This window comes from Ursus americanus, chromosome 35, assembly GCF_024610735.1.
Source record: "Ursus americanus isolate L20-20 chromosome 35, mUrsAme1.1.p, whole genome shotgun sequence".
NCBI classification, from domain to species: domain Eukaryota; kingdom Metazoa; phylum Chordata; class Mammalia; order Carnivora; family Ursidae; genus Ursus; species Ursus americanus.
The window spans coordinates 14666690-14692173 of record NC_142161.1 but is presented as its reverse complement, the minus strand read 5'-3'; the positions used below and the strand labels follow the sequence as shown (position 1 = coordinate 14692173).

General features: G+C 35.9%; 1 protein-coding gene across 4 annotated transcripts in view; it reads right to left on the bottom strand.

The window, feature by feature from the left end:
* PRORP (protein only RNase P catalytic subunit) overlaps positions 1-25484 on the bottom strand; it is a 140165-nt gene that overhangs the window by 84685 nt on the left and 29996 nt on the right. For all 4 annotated transcript variants that reach the window (XM_045800012.2, XM_045799995.2, XM_045799987.2 and 1 more), the window contains exon 5: positions 6532-6639. In XM_045800012.2, coding sequence (XP_045655968.1) covers positions 6532-6639 — 108 coding nt within the window. The remainder of the gene's footprint in view (positions 1-6531; positions 6640-25484) is intronic.

Sequence of the window (25484 nt, the reverse complement as noted above, 5' to 3'; positions counted from 1 at the left end):
AGTCACTACTAATGGGTATGGTGTTACTTTGGAGAATGAAAATATTCTGGAATTAGATAGTGGTAATGGTTGCAAAACTTTGTGAATATACTAAAAACCACCGGATTGTACACTTTACACTTGACCTTAGCCAAAAGTCCAAGAACCAGTTGGACTGTACACTTCATATATTTTTTTAATTTTTACTTATTTTTATTATTTTTTTAAAGTAGGCTCCATCCCAGGGTGGAGCCCAATGTGGGGCTTGAACTCACGACTACGAGATCAAGACCTGAGCTGAGATCAAGAGTCAGATGCTTAACCGACTGAGCCACCCAGGTGCGCCTGGACTATACACTTTAAAAGGCTGAAATAATGAATTACATCTCAATAAAAGAAAAAGAATACTAATGCAGATATGAAAGAATTGAGGTATGACTTGGTCAAGACCCTAAATTATGCCCAAAGTGAAATCTAACTTGGGACTTTACGATCCCCATTTTCATTTAGTATATCCTGTAATTGTAGTAAGACACCAGAAACTGTAAGATAAAACACAGATTAAATATTCATTTAATAATAACTTTTCAGCAAAAAATTTTCTTTTTCAGTAAACAACAAAATCATATATTAATCCATACTCTTCCATACCATATTCTTTTTTCAGAATCACAAGTAACATTTAAATATAAACCTTCACATCTAAGTTAAAGGCTCTTGTGAATCACTTTGGCCGTAACGGCTCTGTACAAATTACATACTGCTCTCCTTAGAACCTGTGTTTGTCATCTTTACTTCTTATATCACTTCTAGGACCAACAGCAAAGACAGACTGAAGAATACTGGGGTATTACCTGTATTCCACATTGATTATTGCTTTTTCTTTCAATGAATTTTGCCATTCTGCCTTTGTTACATGTGTTGTAAACAATTTTTTCTTATTTACCAAGTAAGTTAATCGACTTGAATGTCTACATGAGAAGGTTTTGGCAGGCAGAAGTTTGCAGCCTGAGTGACAGCTTTTCAAAATGCAAAAATCAGTTACAACAACTTCTCCTTGCTTAAAAATTCTGTACCTCACTCCGAAAAATGTGTCAATTACCACTACCTTTTACTGCATTGTTAGAAAACCTTCAGCAAATATTTAAAGTTCAGATTAAGGTTAATATTAAACTGTGCAGAGCTGCCAATACCACTACTCAACTGAGGTGACAAGTGGATGGATAGACATATGTTATGTACGGATGGCTAAATTTGCATATACCCAAGCAATGACAACCACCAATAAGTCTCAACTCCACAAGTTTCTGCTGACATCATATATAAGACATAATCTGGCTTCAAAAAATTAAAATACAAAAAAGACGTATATGGAAATTGAGAAAATAAATTCACAAGAACTTATTTTTGGCTCCTTGACCTCTGTCACTCCTAAGCTGTAGGCCCTTAGGCCAAGATATACAATCACAGTGCTACTCCCTAAATAATGAAGGTAAAAATGGTATTTTCTTATCTATGAGCTGACTTACAGAGAACACTGTTGGATATGTAATAATTAAATGGAAAAAGACCAAGAATTTGTCATGTATTATACAGAGAGCTCATGGGAAGAACATAAATTATCTGTGCATTATTCCACAGAAAAAATCCAGAAACTTCTTCACACAAAGATGAAAAAGCTTAAGGCACACAGAAATAGGATTCCTAATATTTCCTTTATTCATGCTTATAGGTGACTGTAGTAAGAAACAGAAATAAAGTAGACATATCAAGAATATCTTAACTAGTCAAGAATATTACCTTTCTGGACTATTTAATTTTGTTAATAAATGTTTTAAATCTAAAAAATGGTGGTGGTGGGGAACCTGTCCAGCTCTTTTCACATAACAGATTCACAGCACAAATGTGGCTCAATAGTTGCAGCAATCATGTAATAAGTAACCTTGAAGAAACTTCTATTCCGAGGCTTTGTAGGAGTAAAAATTGCTACAATCATTTTGGAAAGCAATTTGGCAATATGTACTGGGACCTTAAAATATCCACACTCTTTGACTTCCATTTCTGAGAATCTGTTTTAAAGAAATCATCTGAAAGCTGCACAGAGATCTCCCAAGCACTATTTACTGTAGTGAAAAACGGGAAACAATCTAATATGCCCATCAACAGGGAAATGATTAAAGAGTTGTGGTACATCCATAAGATACAAAGTATTATATAGTTATCTTAGAATATTTACCAAGAATGCCTCTTCAGTTTTTTCTTTTCCTGATGGTGGTTTGCTTTTTTATTTTAAAGTAATACATACTCATTGTGAAAGAAAATTTGAAAAAGACAAATGAAAAAGTGAAATCCTCTCACTCTCTTATACTCTATCTCCACCTCCAAAAGTTTATTATTGTTAAGATTTTATGTAGTTTCTAGAAAACTTCTGGGCATATACAGACTTAGCTAACAAACATTTATACGGATAATCCTTTACTTTGTTTTAACAGGTGGGGCTATATAAGCTTATTATTCTTCAAATTGCTTCTTATACTTATTTGGCTATTATTCTGTATCAGCACATACAAATCTACCTCATTCATTTAAAATAGATATTTCAAGACTCTTAACTATAGAGAACAAACTGATGGTTACCAGAGGGGAGCTGCATGGGAGGATGGGTGAACGAGGTGAAGGAGATTAAGAGTACAGTTATCGTGATGGGCACTGAGTAATGTACAGAATTGTTGAATCACTACATTGTACACTCAAAATTAATTTAACACTGTATGTTAACTATACTGGAAATAAAATTAAAAAATAAATAAAATGGATATTTCAATATATATCAGGACCTAGACTGATAAATATTTAGGTTGATGAGACTTTTCTGCTTACCAACAATGCTTAACTAACATACCTGGAAATATAACTTTATGTGTTTGTGTCAATGTATCAGTTCCTACAAGGAGTATTTCAACATTTTAGGTATTCAGAGTTGTTGTCAAATCATCCACCAAAAATACTGTACTGATACTCTTCTCCCCACCTCTCCAAACCATTCAAAATACTGGATACAACCAACTTTTTAAAATCTGCCAATCTGGAATATAAATATTTTTATTTGAGTATCTATAATCATGAATAAAGTTAAATCACTTTTCTACTGGATGGTTCATCTTTTTCTTACAGGCTTATAAGAGACAATGGTAGTGTCAGAAAATTAGCCCTTTGTCACATGTGCTGTAAACAATTTTTTCTCTTTGCTGTTATCTTTTAACAATGTTTACAGTATTTTTTAGTGTCTAGTAAACTTCTCTGTTCTTCCCATTAGGGCTCCTAGATTTTATATACGCCTTTAAGGTGCTTTCACCTCAAATATTTTTAAAAGTACATGTTTTCTTCTACTCCTTTTATAATTTCATTTTTATTGAGAGCTTTCAACAACTGTAAATTAAAATGTAGATATACAATTATTTACAAAGGTGAAGCTCAACTAGGTAAGAAAAGCAAAAAACACTGCAAGGTAATAAAACACTGACAGTGGTTATTGTTCAATATAAGGTTATATATGATCTTCTTTACTGTAATTTCCAAATTTTCTATGTACATTACTTTTATAATCAGAAAAAAATAAAATTTCTTAAACTCATCATATTTAAAATTTTTCTTAAGTTTTTGATGATACTGGCTTCATTTCTCAATTATTATTTGAGTACCTTACCTAGACTGAGTCTAATACTAGGGTAGAGCTTTGCATTTTCTTTTAACTCTATTGACACAGATGACCCGACAGGAAAAAAACCACCAAATAAGGGTCTACTGAAAGCAAGAATTACAGTTCCAGTTAGGAAGTTAATCTGAACAGTAATCACAATAATAGTTACACCTATTACATATTTCCAATGTGCCAAATGCTTACATATATTAATTCATTTATTCTTTACAACATCTTTGTGAGATAGGTATTATTGTTCTCTCCATTTTACATACTGGGAAACTAAGGCACAGAGAGGTTAAGTAATTTGCTCAAACCATAAAAGCTCTTTACTCTAGAATCTTATTTCTTCTTTTTTTTTTCTTTTGAGAGAGAAAGAGTGAGCAAGTGAGCACAGGGATGGGGGGATAAGGGGGTGGAGAGGCAGAGGGAGAGAGAATCCTAAGCAGCAGGCTCCACAAATAGCACAGAGCTGGCATGGGGCTGGATCTCACAACCCTGAGATCATGACTTGAATGGAAATGAAAAGTTGGATGCCTGGGGCGCCGGGGTGGCTCAGCTGGTTAAGCGTCTGCCTTTGGCTCAGGTCATGATCTCAGAGTCCTGGGATCGAGCTTCGCGTTGCACTCTTTGCTCAGTAGCGTGTCTGCTTCTCTCTCTCTCCCTCTGTGATCTCTCTCCCTCTCTCTCAAACAAACAAACAAAAAAAGAGCTGGACACTTAACTGACTGAACCGCCCAGGCACCCCTGAAATCCTTATTCTTAACTTCTAAACTAAAATCCTATTTAAAAGATTAATGGAAAAACTGGGAAGCTAGTTCTGACAATCTAGAAAGTGTTAAAGAATAAAACTAAGCCACAAAAGGGCCTGACAATAGATTTATTAAAAAAAAAAAGAGAGAGAGAGAGAGAGAGGTCTATGACAAATATGACATATCTTTATTTATTACAAATCTCTAGCTTCAGAGATTTGAGAAAAAACTTGAGAAGGAAATCTTTCCTTCTTCCTTATTCAGGTGGCATCTCTAAGCTGAGCCTCTGAGCTGTGGTTTCCCAAACATAATGTCAGTGCACTGCCACAAGATAACAGTGCTTTGAAGAGCTGAGTAACAACAATTACTTGTCACATAAAGTGTTGCTAACATTAAAGTATTTGAAGAGTAAAAACTAAAAGCAGTGGTAGATGCCCATGATTTCACTGGTCAATCATTTGTTCTTTGCCTCTTCATTTGCCAAAATCTGCTAGGATCTTTCCAAATGTGCACATTTTTTCTCATATAACGCAAGGGGATGTATCCACTACATCATTTTCAATGTGTTACTTTCCCCAAAAATGTTCACCCAATTTAGGCTATATATTTCTGGCAAGTCAATTTTTAGTGCTTTGTGTGAAGCTGAAAATCAAACCAAAGGTAAACAAATACAAAACTTTACTTCTCACAGATTAGAGAAGGAACTTTTTAGAATGAGCCCTTCTGATTCTGAGCTCCACCATGCATTAGAGATAGCAATTTTATGTTTCATTTTCTGACTTTGCCCTTGTCAATATTACTGCCTCAAAGATCCCTTCAAGCACCTAAAAGACAAAATATTTTCAACTTGTTTTTGTGTTTTTTAAAAAATAAAGGATTGAAAACTACATACTTGACCACAAAAATGTAGGCACAAACATAAAGGAAAGGCATATAAAGAAATTTCTGTAAACCAACCTTGTGCTTTGAGTACTTGTAAGCTTTTCTGAGTATAAATGGTCAAACTGGACTAGTAGCATCTCTGAGAAACAGCTTTTAAGTTGGCAGCAATTTTTAAGAAATAACAGATTAACTACAGATGAATGGCCAAAAACTGCCAGCGATAAACTTGGGGGCACCTGGGTGGCTCAGTCAGTTAAGCATCCGAATCTTGATTTCAGCTCGGGTCATGATCAGGGTTGTAAGTTCAAGCCCCCTGTTAGGATCTGCGTTCAGCGGGGAGCCTCATGGAGATTCTCTCTCTCCCTCTGCCCCTCCCCCTGCTCTCTCTCTCTCAAATAAATAAATCTTAAACAAAAAAAAAGAAAAGAAAAGAGCCACAAGCTTGAAACCCAGGAGCTCTCTACAATTGAATTCTGATGCTATGACTGCTTTCTAAGGATTTGCTATACAAAGTTTGTTTCACTTTTCTAATATTCTTATCTATAAAAAGGGGATTAAAATAATTGCTCGCTACTGCTATAAAAAAATCATGATATTCCTATTAGAAACTACTAGACACTTATAAACTGATAGAACAAATGACTACCTTACAAAAAAAGAACTGCTTAGATTCATTTATGAGCATACTGTTTGGAAAAAACAAATACATTAATATCTAGATAGTTTATGTTGGTAAATTTCAAATAGAGAATGTGACACACACGGAAATTATAGAGTAACCCAAAGAAAGAGTAGAGATGTAGAAGAAGGTTAGCTAAAAATTATATAAGAAAAAGGCATGATATGGCCCTTTATTATAGGGACTTTTTTTAAAAGAAGGCTCCATACCCAGCGTGGAGCCCAACACAGAACTTGAACTCATGACCCTGAGATTAAGACCTGAGCTGAAATCAAGAGTCAGACACTTAACCAACTGAGCCAGTCAGGCGCCCCTATTACGTGGACTTTTTAATCACTCTTGGCCCGCCTAGAAGAGCCACTTACTTGCCAGAGACAAGAACAGTGACTCTTAGATAAGCAGCTAGTTACTGTAACACCTTTAGGAACTTATTTTTAGAGGAAGGAAAAATGGGGAGTTAAGAGACCCAAGGAAGATCACAAATAAGTACAATAAATATTTCTAGAGATTTGGAATAACAATATAAAACTTGTACTTACAACTTGAGATTCACGAGCTTTAGGAAATGTTTTGGCAACATTGAGCCCATCAATGACGATATCAAAAGGAGGACAGCATTTTACAAAGTTCTGAAATCTCTCAAGTTCCTAAAAAAGAAAAGCCAGATAAAATATTAATAAGAACTTAGCAAGGACTTTATTAGAAACACACTGCTATGACTTTTATTATTGTTCCAGTAAGTAAAAATATTCATCCCTTAAAAATATGCAAACTCAAAAATACTTTTGAAATGAAATCTGAAAAGACCAGACTAATAGATGCTACTTCATGGAATTATCTGATATGCTTTATAATCTCATAGCGCTTTACACTTCATAGAGCACTTCCACATGCTAATTGCATTTGATCCGTAACCAGCTCTGGCCTGCTAAATTCACCCACATGGCAGTCATGATGAAAATGAAATGTCAAATTCTCTATAACCTGCTCTTAAGCCAAGGAGATATAAACCTCAGATACGCTAGTCTACCAGCGCAACAGTGTTGAAAGAACAAGGCTCTATAATAGTCCCTCTTGGTCATCAAGATGATTTTGCTTACTTTTGGCTATTCTGAAGAGTTGAAATATTCAACAAATATTTGTGGGGCATCTACTATGTGCCCAGCAATTGCTAAAGAGACAAAACTCTAATGAAGCCTGCATTTTAGTGGAAGGAGACACAAAATAAACCAAATAAATAAGTTAATAAATTATATTAAATGGGGGCGCCTGGGTGGCACAGCGGTTAAAGCGTCTGCCTTCGGCTCAGGGCATGGTCCTGGCGTTATGGGATCGAGGCCCACATCAGGCTCCTCCACTATGAGCCTGTTTCTTCCTCTCCCACTCCCCCTGCTTGTGTTCCCTCTCTCGCTGGCTGTCTCTATATCTGTCAAATAAATAAATAAATAAATAAATAAATAAATAAATAAATAAAATATTTAAAAAGAAATAAATTATATTAAATGTCAAGTGTGATGAGTGCTATGGAGGAAAGAAAAGGAGGAATGGGAGTTCCATTACTGGTAATGATGGAGTAGTCTGTAGTGGACTATCAGATAATATAAGTTCTGTATGAAAGACAACTATTTGAAGGCACTAGAGAATGACCAAAAGCAGGCAGAAATTCAACAGAACGCAAAATTTGAAAGACAGTGTGGCTACCTGAAGTCCAACTGAGTCCCATCGAACAGCCAGCATCAACCATCAGACCCATGAGAATGAGGAAGACTTCAAGACGACCTCAGCCCCCTTTTGATTACAATGGTAGAACACCCAAGCAAGAGCCACACAACCGAATCTAATCAAACTCAAGAACCACGAGAGATAATAATAAAAATAATAAGTGTTTCTGTTTAAAGCCACTACATTTGGGTGGTTTGTTATCTACCTATGGATAACCAAAAAAGAAAGGAACTGTACCAGGTGAAATGTGCCTATATATGGCTTTTCCCCAAAGGGTACTCTCCAGTTAGCATGGTTGACAGAGGGGGCTGGAAATCAAGCAGAAAACTGCAGACTTACTGGTTTGAGAAATCAGAAGACAGCATTTAGGGATGTCAGAGAGCCTGGAAAGTGAGAAAGTGGATGCTACGAAGGAGGGAACCACAAAAGTCTGTGTAATTCTGCCCAAATCCTTGGCTAACTCTTATTTGTACATGCGTGCAGAAGACTCTGTGGGCCCAGCAAAAAAGCAACAGATGAAAGACTTAAAAGACCTGAGCAGAGATTTCAGTTACTACTCACTACAAAGATGGCAGAGTCTGTGTTAAGAGTCTAACCAACTTTAACAGCCTGGCAAAGCAAAAAATCAATAACCTCTGGGAAAAGATAACAGAATCTTTTGCCTTTGCATTGTGTTCCCCACAATGTCCAATATATGATTAAAAGATTAATAAACAGGGATACCTGGATGGCTCAGATGATTAAGTGTCTGCCTTCAGCTCAGGTCATAATCTCCGAGACCTGGGATTGAGCCCCACATTGGGGTCCCTGCTCAGCAAGGAATCTGTTTCTCCCTCTCCCTCTGCCTCTACCCCCACCACTGCTCGCGTGCTTGAGCTCTCTCTCTCAAATGAATAAATAAATTTTTAAAAAAGATTAATAAACATTAGAAGAAATAGAAAAATATGACTCATGGTCAAGAGAAAAGGAAATGAACAGAAATCAATCAAGGTCTAGACACTGGTCAGCAGGCAAGAACTTTAAAGTAGCTCTTCTAAATATATTCAAGAATTTAAAGGAAAATACAGTTGTAATGAAATCAAAGAAGGAAAAACAGAAAAATGTAAACTATAAAAATGAACATTCTAGAACCCAAAGCACATATGTGAAATAAAATATTCACAAGATGGACATTAACAGCAGATTAGGGATAGCAGAAGTAAGGAACAGGGAACATGAATCATAGAGCAATAGAAATTATACAATCTGAAGAAAAAAAGATTGAAAAAAAAGATAAAGCCTTAGTAACCTACCTGTGCGATAATGTCAAACAGACTAACATATGGGTAATTACAGTCTACGAGAGGATAGAAAAGAGTAGAAAAAAATACTTGAATAAAGGCCAAAATTTCCCCAAAATTTGGTGAAAAATGTAACTTACAGACCCAAGAAGCAGAGCAAACACAAGGAAGGGTGAAAACAAAGAAACACAAAGCAGGATAAATCACAGGTAAATGAAACATGCAGATGTGGTATGTGTAACAACAACAGCACAAATGACAGGAAGTGGTAAATGGAATTCTACTGCTGCTAGGTACCTACTTCTTTTTTTTTTTTTTTTGGCTAGGTACCTACATATTATGTAAAATGGTACAATATAAACTCTAAGTCAACTAGATTAAGTTAAGGGTTCATATTGTAATCCCAAGTCACACATTAAAAATTAATGCAGAAAAGGTATAGATAAAAAGTGAACAGAAGAATAAAATGAAACAGTGGAAAAAAATTTTGATTAGCCCAAAAGAACATGAAAGGAAGGACAAAGGGACAAAAAAAATTTTGGATAAATAGAAAATTAATTACAAAATAAAATATTTAAATTCAACCCTACCAAAAATGTTGTTTATAACAGATATACCATAAATATGAAGATATGGGGCACCTGGGTGGCTCAGTTGGTTAAGCATCTGCCTTTAGCTCAGGTCATGATCCTGGAGTCCCAGGATTGAGTCCTGCATCAGACTCCCTGCTCACCAGGGAGTCTGCTTCTCCCTCTGACCCTCCCCTCTCTCTTGCTCTCTCTCTCATTCTCTCTCAAATAAATAAATAAATAAATAAAATATTTTAAAAATATGAAGATATGGATAAACTCAAAATAAAAAGTAGGGGGAAAATATGTATCAGTAAGCTTAAGAAAGTTGCAGTGACAGGGGCCCCTGACTCAGCTGGTTAAGCATCTGCCTTCAGCTCAGGTCATGATCCCAGGGTCCTGGTCCTGGGATCGAGCCCCACGTCAGTCTCCCTGCTCAGTGGAAAGTCTGCTTCTCCCTCTCCCTCTGATCCTCCTCCCCACTTGTGCTCTCTCTCTGTCTCAAATAAATACATAAAATCTTTTTAAAAAATAAAAATAAATAAAAAAGAAAGTTGCAGTGACAACGTTAATGTTAGACAACATGGATTTCAAGAAAAGGAGTATTACAAAAATAAAAAGGGAGACTTCATAGTGATGACAAGCTCAATATATCAGGAAGTCACATTAATAAATAAGAAAAAAACTTCAAAATATATGAAGCAAAACTTGACTGAATTGAAACGAAGAATAGTTAGGTCTACAATTATAGATGGCAATTTCAACATTGCTCTCTTCATAACTGATAGAACAAGTAGGAAAAAAAATCAATGAGGATATCTAAAGGACCCTACACCCAACAACAGCAAAATATTTATTCTTTTCATACACATGTAACACAAAATATTAAAATCTCAAAGGTATGTTTGCTGATCACTCACACATACAGACAGACAACCAGAAACCAACAGCAGTAGATATCTATAAAAGTCCCAATATTTTTTTTTTAAGATTTTTATTTTTTAAGTCATCTCTACATCTAATGTGGCACTGAATTCACAACCCTGAGAACAGGAGTCGCATGCTCTTCTGACTGAGCCAGCCAGGGACCCCAAAAGTCCCAATATTTCTAAATAATAGCCCAGGAGTCAAAAAAGAAATTACACAGGAAATGAGGAAATATTTTCAACAAAGTGAAAGAGAGTAAATATTAAATATCAAAATTTGTGGGCTGCATAAGAGCAATAATTAGAGGAAAATATTTAAATCCTTAAATGAAAAAAAAAGGTCTAAATCATTGATCTAAGTTTTTACATTAAGCTAGAAAAAGAAAAGCAAATTAAATTTCAAAGAAAATAGAATAATAAAGAGCAGAATCAAACAAATAGAAAACAGAAAAACAAGAAAGGTAACAAGGGAAAAAGTTGGGGGAAAAAACCTCAACCCCTATCTCACATCACAGTCCAAAATTATTTTGAAATAAATCATAAATCTAAACCTTAAACACCAAAACTTTAAAAATTCTAGAAGAAAAGAGAATTCTTCACAAGGTCAGGATAGGCAGAAATTTCTTGGGCAACACATAAAGTCATCACCAATATTCACATAGCGTGCTTCTTGATATGACGCCTCTGATAAAGATGTAACAGCATTTTTGGAACATTCTTCCCCAAAATGCATAGCCTGAATCCAATCACAAGGAAGTATCAGATAAACCCAAACTGAGAGGCATTCTACAAAATAGCAGGCTTACAGTTTTTGTGGGTTTTTAAGTCAAAGTCCATAAAGACAGAGAAAACAGATTTTTGTTGCAGATTAAAAGAAACCAAAGAAACATGACAACTAAACATCATAGTGTGATCCTGAATTGGATATGGGGGAAGGAAAAGTTTATAAAGGACATTATTGGCACAACTGACAAAACCTGAGTATCAGCTGTGGATTAGATAATATTATTGTATCAGTATTACAAAGATGAACTCCCTTTAGGCCAATAAGCACATGAAAAGCTACTCAAAATCATTAGTCATTAGGGAAATGAAAATTTATAACCACAGGAAATATCATTATACACCAGTAGAATGGCTAAAGACTGACCATAGAAAGTATGTGGAGCAACTGGAACTTTCAAACATTGCTGGTAGGAATGTAAAATGGTACCACGACTTTGGAAAACAACTGGGCAGTTTCTTACAAAGTTAAGCATATATTTATTCTTCAACTCAACAATATCCACCTACAGGTATTCAAAGAAGATAAATGAAAATATACATCCACACAAAGATTTATATATGAAAATTAATAGTGGCTTTATTCCTAATCGCCTCAAAGTGGAAACAATTCAACTGTCCATTTACTAGTGAAAGAATGGGAAAAAATGTAGTCTATCCAGACAATGGAATACTATTTATCAAGAAAAAGAAACTGCTGATAGGGATGACTGGGTGGCTCAGTTGGTTAAGCGTCCAACTCTTGATTTTGGCTCAGGTCATGATCTCAGGATCCTGAGACCAAGACCCGCATCAGGTTCTGTGCTGAGTGTGGAGCCTGCTTAAGATTCTCTTTCTTCTTCTCCCTCTGCCCAACCCCCCCCCACACACACTCTCTCTCTCAAAAAAGAAAAAACCACTGATATACACAAAAACACAGATGAATCTGAAGTATTATGTGAAGTGAAAAAAAGGCAGACATAAAGAGTTACTTACTGTATGATTCCATTTATATGAAATTGAATGCAAAACTATACCGAGAGAGAGCAGATAAATGGTTCCAGGGAGTGAAGAGAGGGAACTGACTGCAATGAATACAAGGGAACTTTTTAGGGACGATGTCAATGTCTCAAATCTTGATTATGGAGATTATTACACAGCCATATGTATTTTTCAAGACTTAATGAATTGTATACTGGCAAATTTTATTATATGTAAATTATACCTTTATAAAGCTCATTAAAAAACAAAAGAAACAAAATCCTAATACTAACATATATTTTGTCTTTAAAATAACCATTGACCAGGGGTGCCTGGGTGTGTCAGTTGGTTAAGCGTCTGCCTTCGGCTCAGGTCATGATCCCAGGGTCTTGGTATCGGGTCCCATTTTGGGCTCCCTGCTCAGTGGGAAGCCTCCTTCTTCCTGTCCCTCTGCTGCTTCCCCTGCTCCTGCTCTCTCTCTCACTCTCTCTCTCTTTCAAATAAATAAAATCTTAGGGAAAAAATAATCATTGATCAAAACATATAATGAACTCATATAACTCAACACCAAAACAACAATCCAATTTATAAATGGGCAGAGAACCTGAATAAATATTTTTCCAGAGAAGACATACAGATTGCCAACAGACACATAAAAACTTCCTCAATATCACTAATTATCACGGACCTGCAAGACCACAGTGAGGTATCACCTCACACCTGTCAGAATGACTAAGTATAAAAAAAACAAGAAACAACAAATGTTGGTGAGGACGTGAATAAAGGGAACACTCACATAATGTTGGTGGGAATGTAAATTGGTGCAGCCACTATGGCAAAAAGTATGGAGGTTACTCAAAAAATTAAAAATAGAAATATCATGTGATACAGTAATTCCATTTCTGGGTATTTACCCAAAGAAAACAAAATCATGAATTTCAAAAAGATATATGCACCCCTGTTTACTGCAGCATTATTTACAGTAGCCAAGACAGGGAAAAAACCTAAGTGCCCATCAGGAGATAAACAGTCTGCTGCTCCCCCTGCTTGTGCTCTGTCTCTCTCTCTGACAAATAAATAAAATTTTTAAAATAAATAAAAAGAAAAGAAGCATTGATGCATATGCATGATCTCATTTCTCACTTGAAATCTTCAGCTTTTCTTTCTTTTTTTTTTTTTTAAAGATTTCATTTATTAATTTGACAGAGAGACAGCCAGTGAGAGAGGGAACACAAGCACGGGGAGTGGGAGAGGAAGAAGCAGGCTCCCAGCAGAGGAGCCTGACGTGGGGCTCAATCCCAGAACGCCAGGATCACGCCCTGAGCCAAAGGCAGACGCTTAACGACTGAGCCACCCAGGCGCCCCTGAAATCTTTAGCTTTTCTATCCTTGCCAACTCCAGTTGTATGGGACCATCCTCTTTCCTTTCTACTCAGCAAAACACTTCTTAAAAAATTTCTCTGTTCAAAAATATTTCCTACAAAATGTTTAGAAAGTTTCAATTAATATCACAACTAACTAAATATCGGTCGCAATAGGAATACTTTTCTTTTTTTAACATGGAAATAAAACTATCAAGGAGAATTAGAAGTTTGCATACAATACAGCCATTTCTTGTTTCAGTCTGAATGGACCAAGGGAAACAAAACAAGTGCAACTCAATTTCTAAAATTCAGATTCCACTAATTAACACGGAAAGGATTTCCTACTACACTTCCAATGTATCATTCTGGTGCTGCTCTTAGTACTACATTATATTCACCTCAGGAGTATGACAAACTAAGGTGGTTCACTATGACCGGCAAAATGGACATCTGTAAAAAATCAAGAGTTAAACTAGATAACTAATAAAGTCTCCTTCCAGTTCTGATAGTCTATGTTACAAGACTTGGAAATCCCTTAAAACCATAGAATGGAAAAGGGTATACTTGTGATGGTTTGTTTGAAAGACAAGTCTCAAGAGCCTCTGTGCAATCATAGGATGTGCATCAAAATCCCATCCAAAGATTATCCTCCTGATCCATGTCGAATACACAGAAAAATTCAAGACGCCGGGTTGGTTTTTCCCCTTTACTAAAAGCTCCATTTACTAAATGTTATTAGCTGGGGAGTAATACTTTATTACCTTGTAATACTTCCTATGGGTCCCCAAGATGCTCACTTTTCAAACTAAGCAAGCTTGTATCATTGCACTTAAAAGCCACTGAGTAGGGACACCTAGGTGACTCAGTTGCTTAAGTGTCTGACTATTGATTTTGGCTCAGATCATGATCTCACAATCGTGCGATGGAGCCCAGCTTCGGGATCTGCACTCAGCAGTCGGCTTGTCCCTCTCCCTCCCCTCGCTTGCACCCATGTGCACTCTCTCTCCCCCTCTCTTTCTCTCTCTCAAGCTCAAATAAATTAAATAAATAAATAAATAAATAAAATATTTTTTAAAAAGCCACTGAGTAGATCATGCTGATAAAGCATAACAGAGAAAGAGCTGACCTACTGAGACAGCATACTAACTATGGCCTAGGGCAATACAAATCTGCAAGCTTAACTGTTTTAATAGAGGGTAAATTTAAATAATTATTTCTTTCTAACACTGCTGCTAGATTGTATTTGATTACAGATTGGCTAATGATCTGGGGTATGAAAATCCACCAATCTTTTGATTAACAAAAGAAGTTCTTTTGAAAAAAATGTATTGATACATAATTCACATACCATATAATTCACTCATTTAAAGTATGCAATTCACAGACTGTGCAACATTACCACAATCTAATTTAGAATATTCTGGCTTTCCTACTAGAAACTCCATACTCATTAGCAGTCAATCCCCATTTTCCTACCTTACCACATAGCAACCACTAAACTATCTCCTGTATCTATAGATTTACTTATTCTGGATATTTCATATAAACCGAATTATACAAATATGTGGTCTTCTGTGATTGACTTCTTTCACTCAACATAATGTTTTCAAGTTTGTTAACACTGTAGCATAAATCAGTATTCCATTCCTTTTTATTGCTGAATAATATCCCATTGTATGGATATACCACATTTTATTTACCCATTCATCAGATGGACATTTGAATTATTTCTACTTTTTGGCTATTATGACTAATGCTGCCATGAACATTTGTGTACAAGTTTTACATGGGAAACTGCCATGAGTTACCATACGTAGTAACAGTAACTCTGTGTTTAACTTTTTGAGGAACTGCCAGACTATTTTCCAAAGTTGCTGCACCATTTTACATTTCCAACTCCCATGTATGAGGCTTCCAATTTCTCCATAGCCTCACCAATACTTGTTATTGTATGAGTTTTTTTATTAAAGTCATGCTTGTGGGAGTGAAATGGTACCTCATTGTGGTTTTGATGTACATTTCCCAAATGACTAATGATGTCAAGCTTTGTTTCATGTGCTCATTGGCCTAAAGGGAGTTCTTCATTTTTGTAACATATAGGTTTTATAAATTCAATTACAGCTCCTTCAATAACAGTCACGACTTCAATCATCTTTACCCATTTTATACTTTTAAATTTAAATCTGAAAAGTGTTACCGCACAGGAATTATAAATACCATGACTTGCAACAAAGGTTGTTAACTCAAATGCCTACAGGGATCAGGCAGGTGACATAAATAAGTAAAATGGGCCAAGTCTAAGAAAACATAACAGAGCAGGCAAAAAGATAAATAGCAAATGATGTAAGTCTCATTGTCCAAGATTCTATAGAAAGAGATCTTAAAGACTAACAAACTAGAGAATGTAGGTCCTTTATAAAGGGAGTAGCCCAGTGCTCAGTCCAGCTAATTGTTGCCACACAAAAGTAAATACCCAGGTTTAGGAGTTATAATTTTTCAAGGAAAATAAAAAATCTGGCATTTTGAAATATTATCAAATAACTTTTAAAAAGAGTAAAATACAAAGATGGACGCCCAAATAAAAAATATATATGGACTAGATTCTACCCATAGACCACAAGTTTGTAATACATTCTCTTGGTCAAGCAACAGATTTTCATTAAGCACCTACTCTGTGCCAAATATTGTTCTTATTCTTAGGAACACAACTGTGAACAAATTTATTGAGCTCAAGAAATTTACATATAGGGATGCCTGGGTGGCTCAGTCGGTTAAGGATCTGCCTTTGGCTCAGGCCGTGATCCCAGAGTCCTGGGATCGAATCCTGTATCACACCCCTTGCTCAGCGGGGAGACTACTTCTCCCTCTGACTGCTTCTCCCTCTGCCTGCGCTAGCTCTTTCTCTCTCTCTGACAAATAAATAAAATCTTTTTTTAAAAAAAGAAATTTACATGTTAGTAAAGGAAACAAGCAATACCAAGATAACAGATATTTAATTTTAGGTACAGAAAAGTGCCTTAATGAAAAATTAACATCCTAACCTAGGGTGTTAGCACCACTCTTCCTAGCCCCTAAGATATGGTGAAAGGAAAAGGCCTTTCTAATGAGGTGACATTTAAACAAAGACTTGAATGAAATGAAGTAATCAACCATGCTTCTGAGGAAGAGCCTTTTAGGCAGCCAGGCCCTTAGTTAAACACCAGAGAGCTTTGCACATTTGAGGATTAACAACTGGGCAATCTGAGAGCTCAAAGAATAAGTATAAAGTCTTTATGTATTATATTTTAAGTTTAAATTTTAAAAAGTCAATTCTTATTACTACAATATGGGAAAGAGTAAATAAATTTAAAACGATTCTAAAACAGCTAATCAAAAGTCTTAAATTGTCTACCTTATTCAACGTATTAGGAACAAAGAAGCAGAACTGATATTTATTGTTTTGTAGTTGTTACCTAATCACAAATGAGTAGCAAAATGACCCAAATACGTGCAGCCAAAGACAAAAGAATGGAACAGCTCCTGCCTTACACATGACACATGAATTCTAGAGGTAACTCCAGCACCTGCCGTCAAAGGGCTGACTTCATAATTCTAAGTGACTCTCAAAACATACCTGGCAGTAAAAATCGACTCTTTTATCTATTACTCCTCCTACATTATGGATGAGAAGGCAAAGAGGTTAAGCAACTGATTTTTCTCAACAGCTGATATCCAAAGAGATGCTAAAACTTCTTTTTCACCTTGCCACTTAGAGGAGGTTAAAACTCTTCAATTTTTTGGAATGATGGTCCATGTTTATGGTAGTTTACTTCTGAGACTTTGATACAAATCCCACGAGGAAATTCAAAACACATCCCTCTCATTTATTTTATTGAGTTAACATCCTACTCTAGAATAGCAACTGAGGGGAAACAGGACTACTCAAAACTTTACATCATAAAAGAAACAGTGAACTTAACATGTTAATTATTATCCAATGTACTACAACAACCAGATTATATTTTCCAAAGATCAGAAGAAAGGGAGTATTAAAACAACTGGCTTTAGTCATAGCGGATATGGAAAAACAGGGGAATACCAGCTATTTTGGTGGCAAGCACTGCTCTTAACATGGGAACCACAAGAAAAAGTCTATCTCTGCATCCAATGGCCAAATTTCTTTGTGTGCCTTCTTTATACCATGAGATACAAATAAATCCTAAATAAAAAGAACACTAAAATGATTGCCTTAATGTAGCCAGAGAAAAATGAAATATGTCTGGAAAATATCACTGCAATCGAACAACTTCTAGTCTTAGAAAGCTTATACTTATTTAATAGCAAGTTATGTTTTAGAAGATATTTTTCATTTAGTAATTATAGCTATAATTACCATAGTATACTATCTTATTTTTAAATATTTATAATCTTATCTGAATTTTCTGCTTCCAGTAAGATGAAAACAAAAACAACAAAATAAACCTTTCCTGCTGTAAGTATCTAAAAGGCTGTATAAAATACAACAAAAAAAACCTACGCATGGTTGAACTTGTGAGAAAGAAAGAAAGAAAGAAATCTCCCAGTGCCAGAGATGAGGCCAAATCTGAAAATGAGAATGGTAAGGATAAAGGTTGATGCTAATGTTGTCTAGGAGAGAAGAAAAGAAATGGGATGGGGTATAAGCAAACAGGAGTTTGGCTTTTGATACCCCCATGGGAACTGGAGATATATCAAAACTCCCAGTGAAGGGAGAAATTGCAAGTGAACTCCTGAATAAAAGAGGAACCTTACAAATAGGAACAATGATATCAAAACACACTACACCACCTTCTCTATCTCTACCAAGGATCTAAGTAGGGAAAAACAAATCCCTGAACAAAAAGAAACTCCAGGCTTGTGTTTTAAATAGGTTGGAGTACAAATTTAGACAAACTAAGTGATACAAAACTCATGATGCGCCACCAAGAAATCACACAAGAACTGGTTGTGGACCAAGGGTGCCTGGCAGGCTCAGCTGGTAGAACATGTGACTCCTGATCTCGGGGTCATGAGTTCAAGTCCCATGTTGGGTGTAGAACTTACTATAAAAACAAAAACAAAAACCTGGTTCTGATCCAGTAATATCCCTTGGACGCTTGGCAGAAGCTAACAGAAAACCTCTCCGGAGAGACACTATCAACAATCCAAACAACAAAGGGATTCTCACAGACAGAGCAAGTCCCTCTAAAACTGAACTCACCAATTTAAAATTATAAAACACAAGACTAAACAATCTACCATGCGTGAGTCCTCTGACACTCTGACACAAGAGAAGGGTTAAATCCTAAAGAATTCAGGATAAAGAAGAGAGAAATCTAAGAGGCAATATAAACTAAGTATGAAAAATAATTAAAACATAAAAAAAGAACCAAAACTGTAAGAAAAGCAGTAAGCCAGGAAAGAATGAAGAAAAAAAAATTAAAAGAGAAGTTCTAAAATCAAAAATTTAAAATAATGGAAACTAAACGGATGGGAGAAAATCCAAATGTCCATCGGGTGGTGAATAAACAAACTGTGAGGTATTAATACACTAGAATACACTCAGTAATCAAAAGGAACCACTGATACATGTAACAGAAACTCAAAAACATATTTAAAACTAAATTTAAAATAGCTAAAAACAAATACGCAACATTATGTTAAGTGAAAGACAAAAAAATATTGATTATATGATTCTTTTTATATGAAAATTTTAGTAAAGGCAAAACAACAGAGACAGACAGGAACTCAGCGGTTGCTGGGGTTAGGGGTAGGAGCAGGGATTGCCCTCCAAAAGGCATGATGAAAGTTTGTGGCATGAAAAAAGTATTCTAAAACTGAGTCATGGTGATAGCCACACAAGTATATAAATTTACTCAGAATCACTGAAATGTACACTTAAAATGGTGAATTTTGTGGTCTGTAAATTATTGAAACAATGGGGAAAAAGACCTGTAAACGAAACGTAGAGAGAACAGACACATCTGAGGTAAGAAGTAGTGAATTAGAAGACAGATCTAAAAATGTTACCCGGAATGCAATTCAGAGATACAATGAGATGAAATATATGAAAGAAAGAGTAAGAGACATGGAGGAGAGTGAAAGGGTCCCACAAAAGTCTAATAAGAATTTCAGGAGAAGCAATACTTGGAAGATACAAGGGCTGAGAATTACTCAGAAGTGATTCGAGATATGAAACCTCAGATTCAGGAAGCAGGAATCCCAAGCAGGAAAAATAAATACATTCATACATACACATCATAATGAAACAATAGAAGTGAAAAAAAAATTTAAGAGCAATGAGGAGGATAGAGATGATATATGGAACAAATCTTGAACCGATAGGGCACCTGGCTGGCTCAATTGGAGGAGCATGGGACTCTTGAACTCAGGATCATGAGTTCAAGCCCCACAGTGGGTGTAGAGATTACTTAAAAAAATAAAACTTAAAAAGAAAAAATTGGATGGAAAGCAAATGTCTCCACAGTAACTAAAATAGAGACCAGAAGATATTGCAATACTATCTTCCAAGTGTTGAGGGAAAATATTAAATTCTATGTAATTAAACTATCATTCAAATAGACATTTACAGACAAAGAATAAAACAGTTTACTACTCTTATCCTGTCACTGAAGATTCAGGAAGATGCCCAACAGGAAGTTTGGGATTCGGTGAGAATGTGAGGGCTGGAGGTATATATATCTGTAAGTCATTGGCACACAGGTGCTAGAGAAAACCAGAGCGGGTGAAATGGCCAGCGAGAATGGGTAGTGTGGCAAAAGAAGAGGGAGGAAGCCCTCAGAAACAACAAAAACTCAGGAGATGAAGGACATATTTTTTTATTGTTTATTTATTATTGAGGACAAGCTCAGTTGCATCTATGAGGAGCAATAAGCTTTAAGGAGAGAACTGCAAGAAATGCGAAGGGATCTGGCAAAAATAAAATAGAAATGCAAGAAAAAACGAAACGCAGAATTTAAATCTACAAAGCAGTAAAGATTAGAAGTAATTTACTAGAACATGGATTTGGTGAGATGCAGCACAAAAGCTGAGAAATTCTACTAGAATGCAGAGGAAAAGAAATAAGAGAGAATGTTAAGAGAAAAAAAATTACAGATACAAAGGACAGAGAATAGAGACAACTTAAGACTCACAACAGTGAGGAATAAACCAGAACAAAAAGATGAGAACTAATCATTAAAAAAAACAAACAAACAAGAAACCTTTCCTAATGTTAAAAAAAAAAATCTATGTCTTTAAGGATTCATGAAATTCAAGGAAAACTTAAGGAAAAAAATTCACCTAGTCCTCTTCCCACAAAATTTTTAATTTTGAGGTTAAAGAAAGAAATCCTATATACATCAAGCCAAATAATAACAGAAAGACTTTTAGAGTATTTTCCATGTACCATGTAGATCACAAAGTATAGAAAAACAAAAATTCCAAGTGTTTTTCATCTATTAACTCTCTCATTCCTAAAAATGGTTAGGAACTGAACAGATTAGGAAACTAAAGCACAGAGAAGTCAGGCAGGTCACAGAACTAGTAAGTGGTGGACCTGGCATTCAAAAGCTAGAAATCCATGCTCTCATGTGCGCCACAAGACCTCAGAGCAACAAAAATCAAGCTGGGAACCACAAAAGCCAGAAGACAACAAAACAACTATGTTTGAAGACGGTGGAGTAGTCCTCACATGAGCCTGAAGCCCCCGGCACCTACCTTGTAACAGTTTTTCCTTCTTCCTGGACAGCACAGACTAATAAATGATGGTCTATGCTCTTTTTTCCAGTTTTATTGTGAAATAACTGCTATACATCACTGTATAACTGTATAACTTTTAGATGTACAGTATGATGGTTCAATTTACATTGTGAGATGATTGCCACACCAGGTTTAATCAACATCACTTCATATAGGTACAATAAAAGGAAAAAAGTTTTCTCCTTGTGATGAGAACTCTAAAGATCTCCTCTCCTAACAACTTTCCCATGTATCCTACAGCAGTGTTAGCTACAGTCATCATGCGTTATGTACTTAGTACTTATTTATCTTATAACAGGAAGTCTGTATCTTTTGACCATCTTCCTGCAATTCCCCCTTCTAGTCAACTTCTGCCTCTGGGAACCACAAATCTGATCTCTTTTTCTTTGAGTTTGGTGGGTTTTCTTTACTTAGATTCTATATATAAGTGAGATCATACAATATTTGTCTTTGTCAGACTTATTTCATTTAGCATAATGCCTTCAAGGTCCATCCATGTTGTCATAAATGGTAAAACTTCCTTGTTTTTTTGACTGAATAATATTCCCATTGTATATATGTGCCACAACTTATTTATCCATTTATCTATTAATGGACACTTAGGTTGTTTCCCTGTGTGGGCTACTGCAAATAAAGCTATGAACATGGGAGTGTAGATATATTTTTGAGTAGTGTTTTCATTTCCTTTGGATATATTCCCAGAACTGGAATTGCTGGATCATATGGTAGTTCTATTTTTAATTTTTTGAGGACCTCCATATTCCATACTGTTTCCCATAGTGGCTGTGCCAATTTACAATCCCCCCAACAGTGCACAAGGGTTTCCTTTTCTCCATATCCACTCTAACATTTGTTATCTCTTATCTTTTTGATGATGGCCATTCTAACAGGTACGAGATGATATCTCATTGTGGTTTCAATTTGTATTTAGCTAATGACTAGTGATGCAGAGTATTTTTTCATGTACCTGTTGGCCATTCACATATTTTCTTTGGAAAAATGTCTATTCAGGTCCTTCGTCCACTTTTCATACAATGACGAAAGAAATCTAAGAGGATACAAATAAATGGAAACGTATCCTGTATTGATGAATTGGATGAATTAATATCTTAAAATAATACTATCAAAAAGCCATCTGTAGATCCAATGCAATGCCTATCAAGCTTCCAAGCGCATTTTTAAAATAGAAATAGAAAAAATACTTCTAAAATTTATATGCAACCACAAAGACTCCAAATAACCAAAGAAATCCTGAAAAAGAACAAAGAACAAGGCATCATACTTCCTGGTTTAAAACTATATTATAAAGCTATAGTAATTAAAACCGTAACAGCATTGGCACAAAAACAAATAGACCAATGAAACACAATGGGAAGCCCAGAAATAAACAGTCAACTAATATTTAGTAAGGGAGCCAAGAATACTCAATGGAGAAAAGATAGCCTCTTCAATAAATGGTTCTGGGAGAGGTGCATGGGTGGTAGAGTCTGTAAGCATCAACACTTGATTTCAGCTCGGGTTATAATTTCAGGGTGGTGAGATCAAGACCCATGTCAGGCTCCATGCTCAGCATGAAGTCTGCTTAAGACTCTCCCTCTCCCTCTCTCTCTCTCTCTGCCCCTCTTCCCTGCTCTCTCTCTCTCTCTCTAAAATAAATAAATCTCTAAAAATAAATAAATGTTGCTGGGGAAACTGGATATTCACATGTAAAAAAATGAAATTTGACCCCTATCTTATACCACTCACAAAAATTAACTCAAACTGGATTAAAGGCTTAGATGTAAATCCTAAAACCATGAAACTCCTAGAAGAAAACAGGAAAAAAGCTCCTTGACATGGGTATTAATAATAATTTTTTTGGAAATTATACCTAAAGCAAAGCAACAAAATAAAAAGCAAGTAGGACTACATCAAACTAAAAAGCTTCTGCACTGCAAAAGAAATCATCAACAAAGTGAAAAGACAACCTGGGAAATAGGAAAAAATATTTGCAACCCATATATCTGAAAGGGAGTTAATATGCAAAATATATAAAGAACTCATACAACTCAACAGCAAAAACCCAAATAACCCAATTTGAAAAGTGGCCTATTTTCTTTTTTAAAAAAAGTTTTTATTTTAACCACTCAGTGGGCATTATGACAAGTACAGTCCTTAATCCCATCACCTATTTCACCCATCCCCTCCACCTATCTCCCCTCTGGTAACCATCAATTTCTCTATAGTTAAAAGTCTGTTTCTGGTTTGTTTCTCTTTTTTCCCCTCTTTGCTCAGTTGTTTTATTTCTTAAATTCCACATATGAGTGAAATCATATGGTATTGTCTTTCTCTGACTTATTTCGCTCAGCATTATACTCTCTAGCTCCATCCATGGAGCAAGATTTCATTTCTTTTATGGCCAATAATATTCCACTGTATATGTATAGCACATCTTCTTTATCCATTCCTCAATCGGGCTACTTCCATATCTTGGCTATCGTAAATAATGTAAAAAATGCTGCAATAAACACAAGGGTACACGTATTCCTCTGAATTAGTATTTTCTATTCTTTGGGTAAATTCCCAGTAGTGTGATAGCTGGATCATAGGGTAGGTCCATTTTTAACTTTTTGAGGAATCTCCAACCTGTTTTCCACAGTGGCTGCACTAGTTTGCCTTCAAAAGTGGCCTATGCTCTTATGCAAGGCATGCCAATCAACACTATTGACCTCCCCTGTAGGATACTTGCAAACAATGGGAGGGAATGCAAATCCTCTTTCTAAGTTCTTTTATTGAGAAATCCTACTTGTCTTGAAGTGGTTTTCCTTGGTTATTTAGGATGAGATATCCCTCCTTCTCCGGCTCCCTAACCCCAAAACGACTACTATAGACTAATGAGATTTCACCGGCATAGAAGTCTAACGAGGTATTTTTCTTTTTTCCTTTTTTTTTTTCTTTTTAAAGATTTATGTATTTGATATAGAGAGTACAAGCAGGGTAACTGCAGGCAGAGAGAGAAGCAGGCTTCCTGCTGAGCAAGGAACCCGCTGGGGGACTCGATCCTAGGACCCTGGGATCATGACCCAAGCTGAAGGCAGTCACTTAACTGACCGAGACACCCAGGTGCCCCTAATGATGTGTTTTTCAACTGCAGGTCACAACCCAGTACTGGGTCATGAAATCAATTTAATAGGTTGCAACTACCATTTTGGGGGGAAAGTAAACAATTAAAATAGAATACAACACATGCAAACAGATTTACAAGTAGATTTTACTAAAAGACAGAGGCAAGCAGTTTTCAGGAAAAAAAAATACAAGTGGTTTTTAAACCTATGAAAAGATGCTTGATATTCATTAAGAAAATGTAAATCGATCTTATACTGAGATTCCATTTTTCACTTCAGATAGGCAAAAATCAAAATGTTTGATGACACACTGAAACACAAAGGTTTCTCACAAGAATTCTCTTACTTTGCTATCAGTGTGTATGTATACTGATAAATTTCCATGGAGGCCAATCAAAATTGATACATTTCCACTGCCCTAACAATCTGAATTACAGGAATCGATGTTACAGCTGTCTTGGAGTATGTGAGAAATTGCAAATGTGTAAGGAGAGTCACTGTGGCATTTTTGCAATAGTAAGACTTAACGTAGACAACCCAAATAGCCTTTAATAGAAGACTGGGAAAAAAATTATGGCCATTCTATTAGCTAGGATGCAAAGGGAAGTTACTCAAATCTAAGAAGGCTGAAAGCTATCAAACAAAAGGGAGAAGGAGAAGGGATAAAAACAGGGAAGGACTGTATTTTGTTTTGCAGAACCAACAGTTCCAGCCAAGGAGACACTTAATTAGGTGTTCTACCTGATAGCCCCTTTCTGTGTCTCACCCTACAGCCCCTTACACGTGAGCCAGTTTGAGCTGGACTGGAGTTGAGAACCTATGCAGGGGCTCCTGGGAGCTGACCTGAAGTTACCTTTTAGCTCATTAGAATGCTAAGATCTCTTCCTGTGGGCAGAGTTTTTCGCCAGTTCTTCAATATACGATGTATATACTAGCATACTGACACGCTAGGCATGTGTAATTGAACCACAAGTTGTCTGTGAACTCCCTGCCCCGCCCCCTAACACACTGAAGAAAAGCTTCCTGT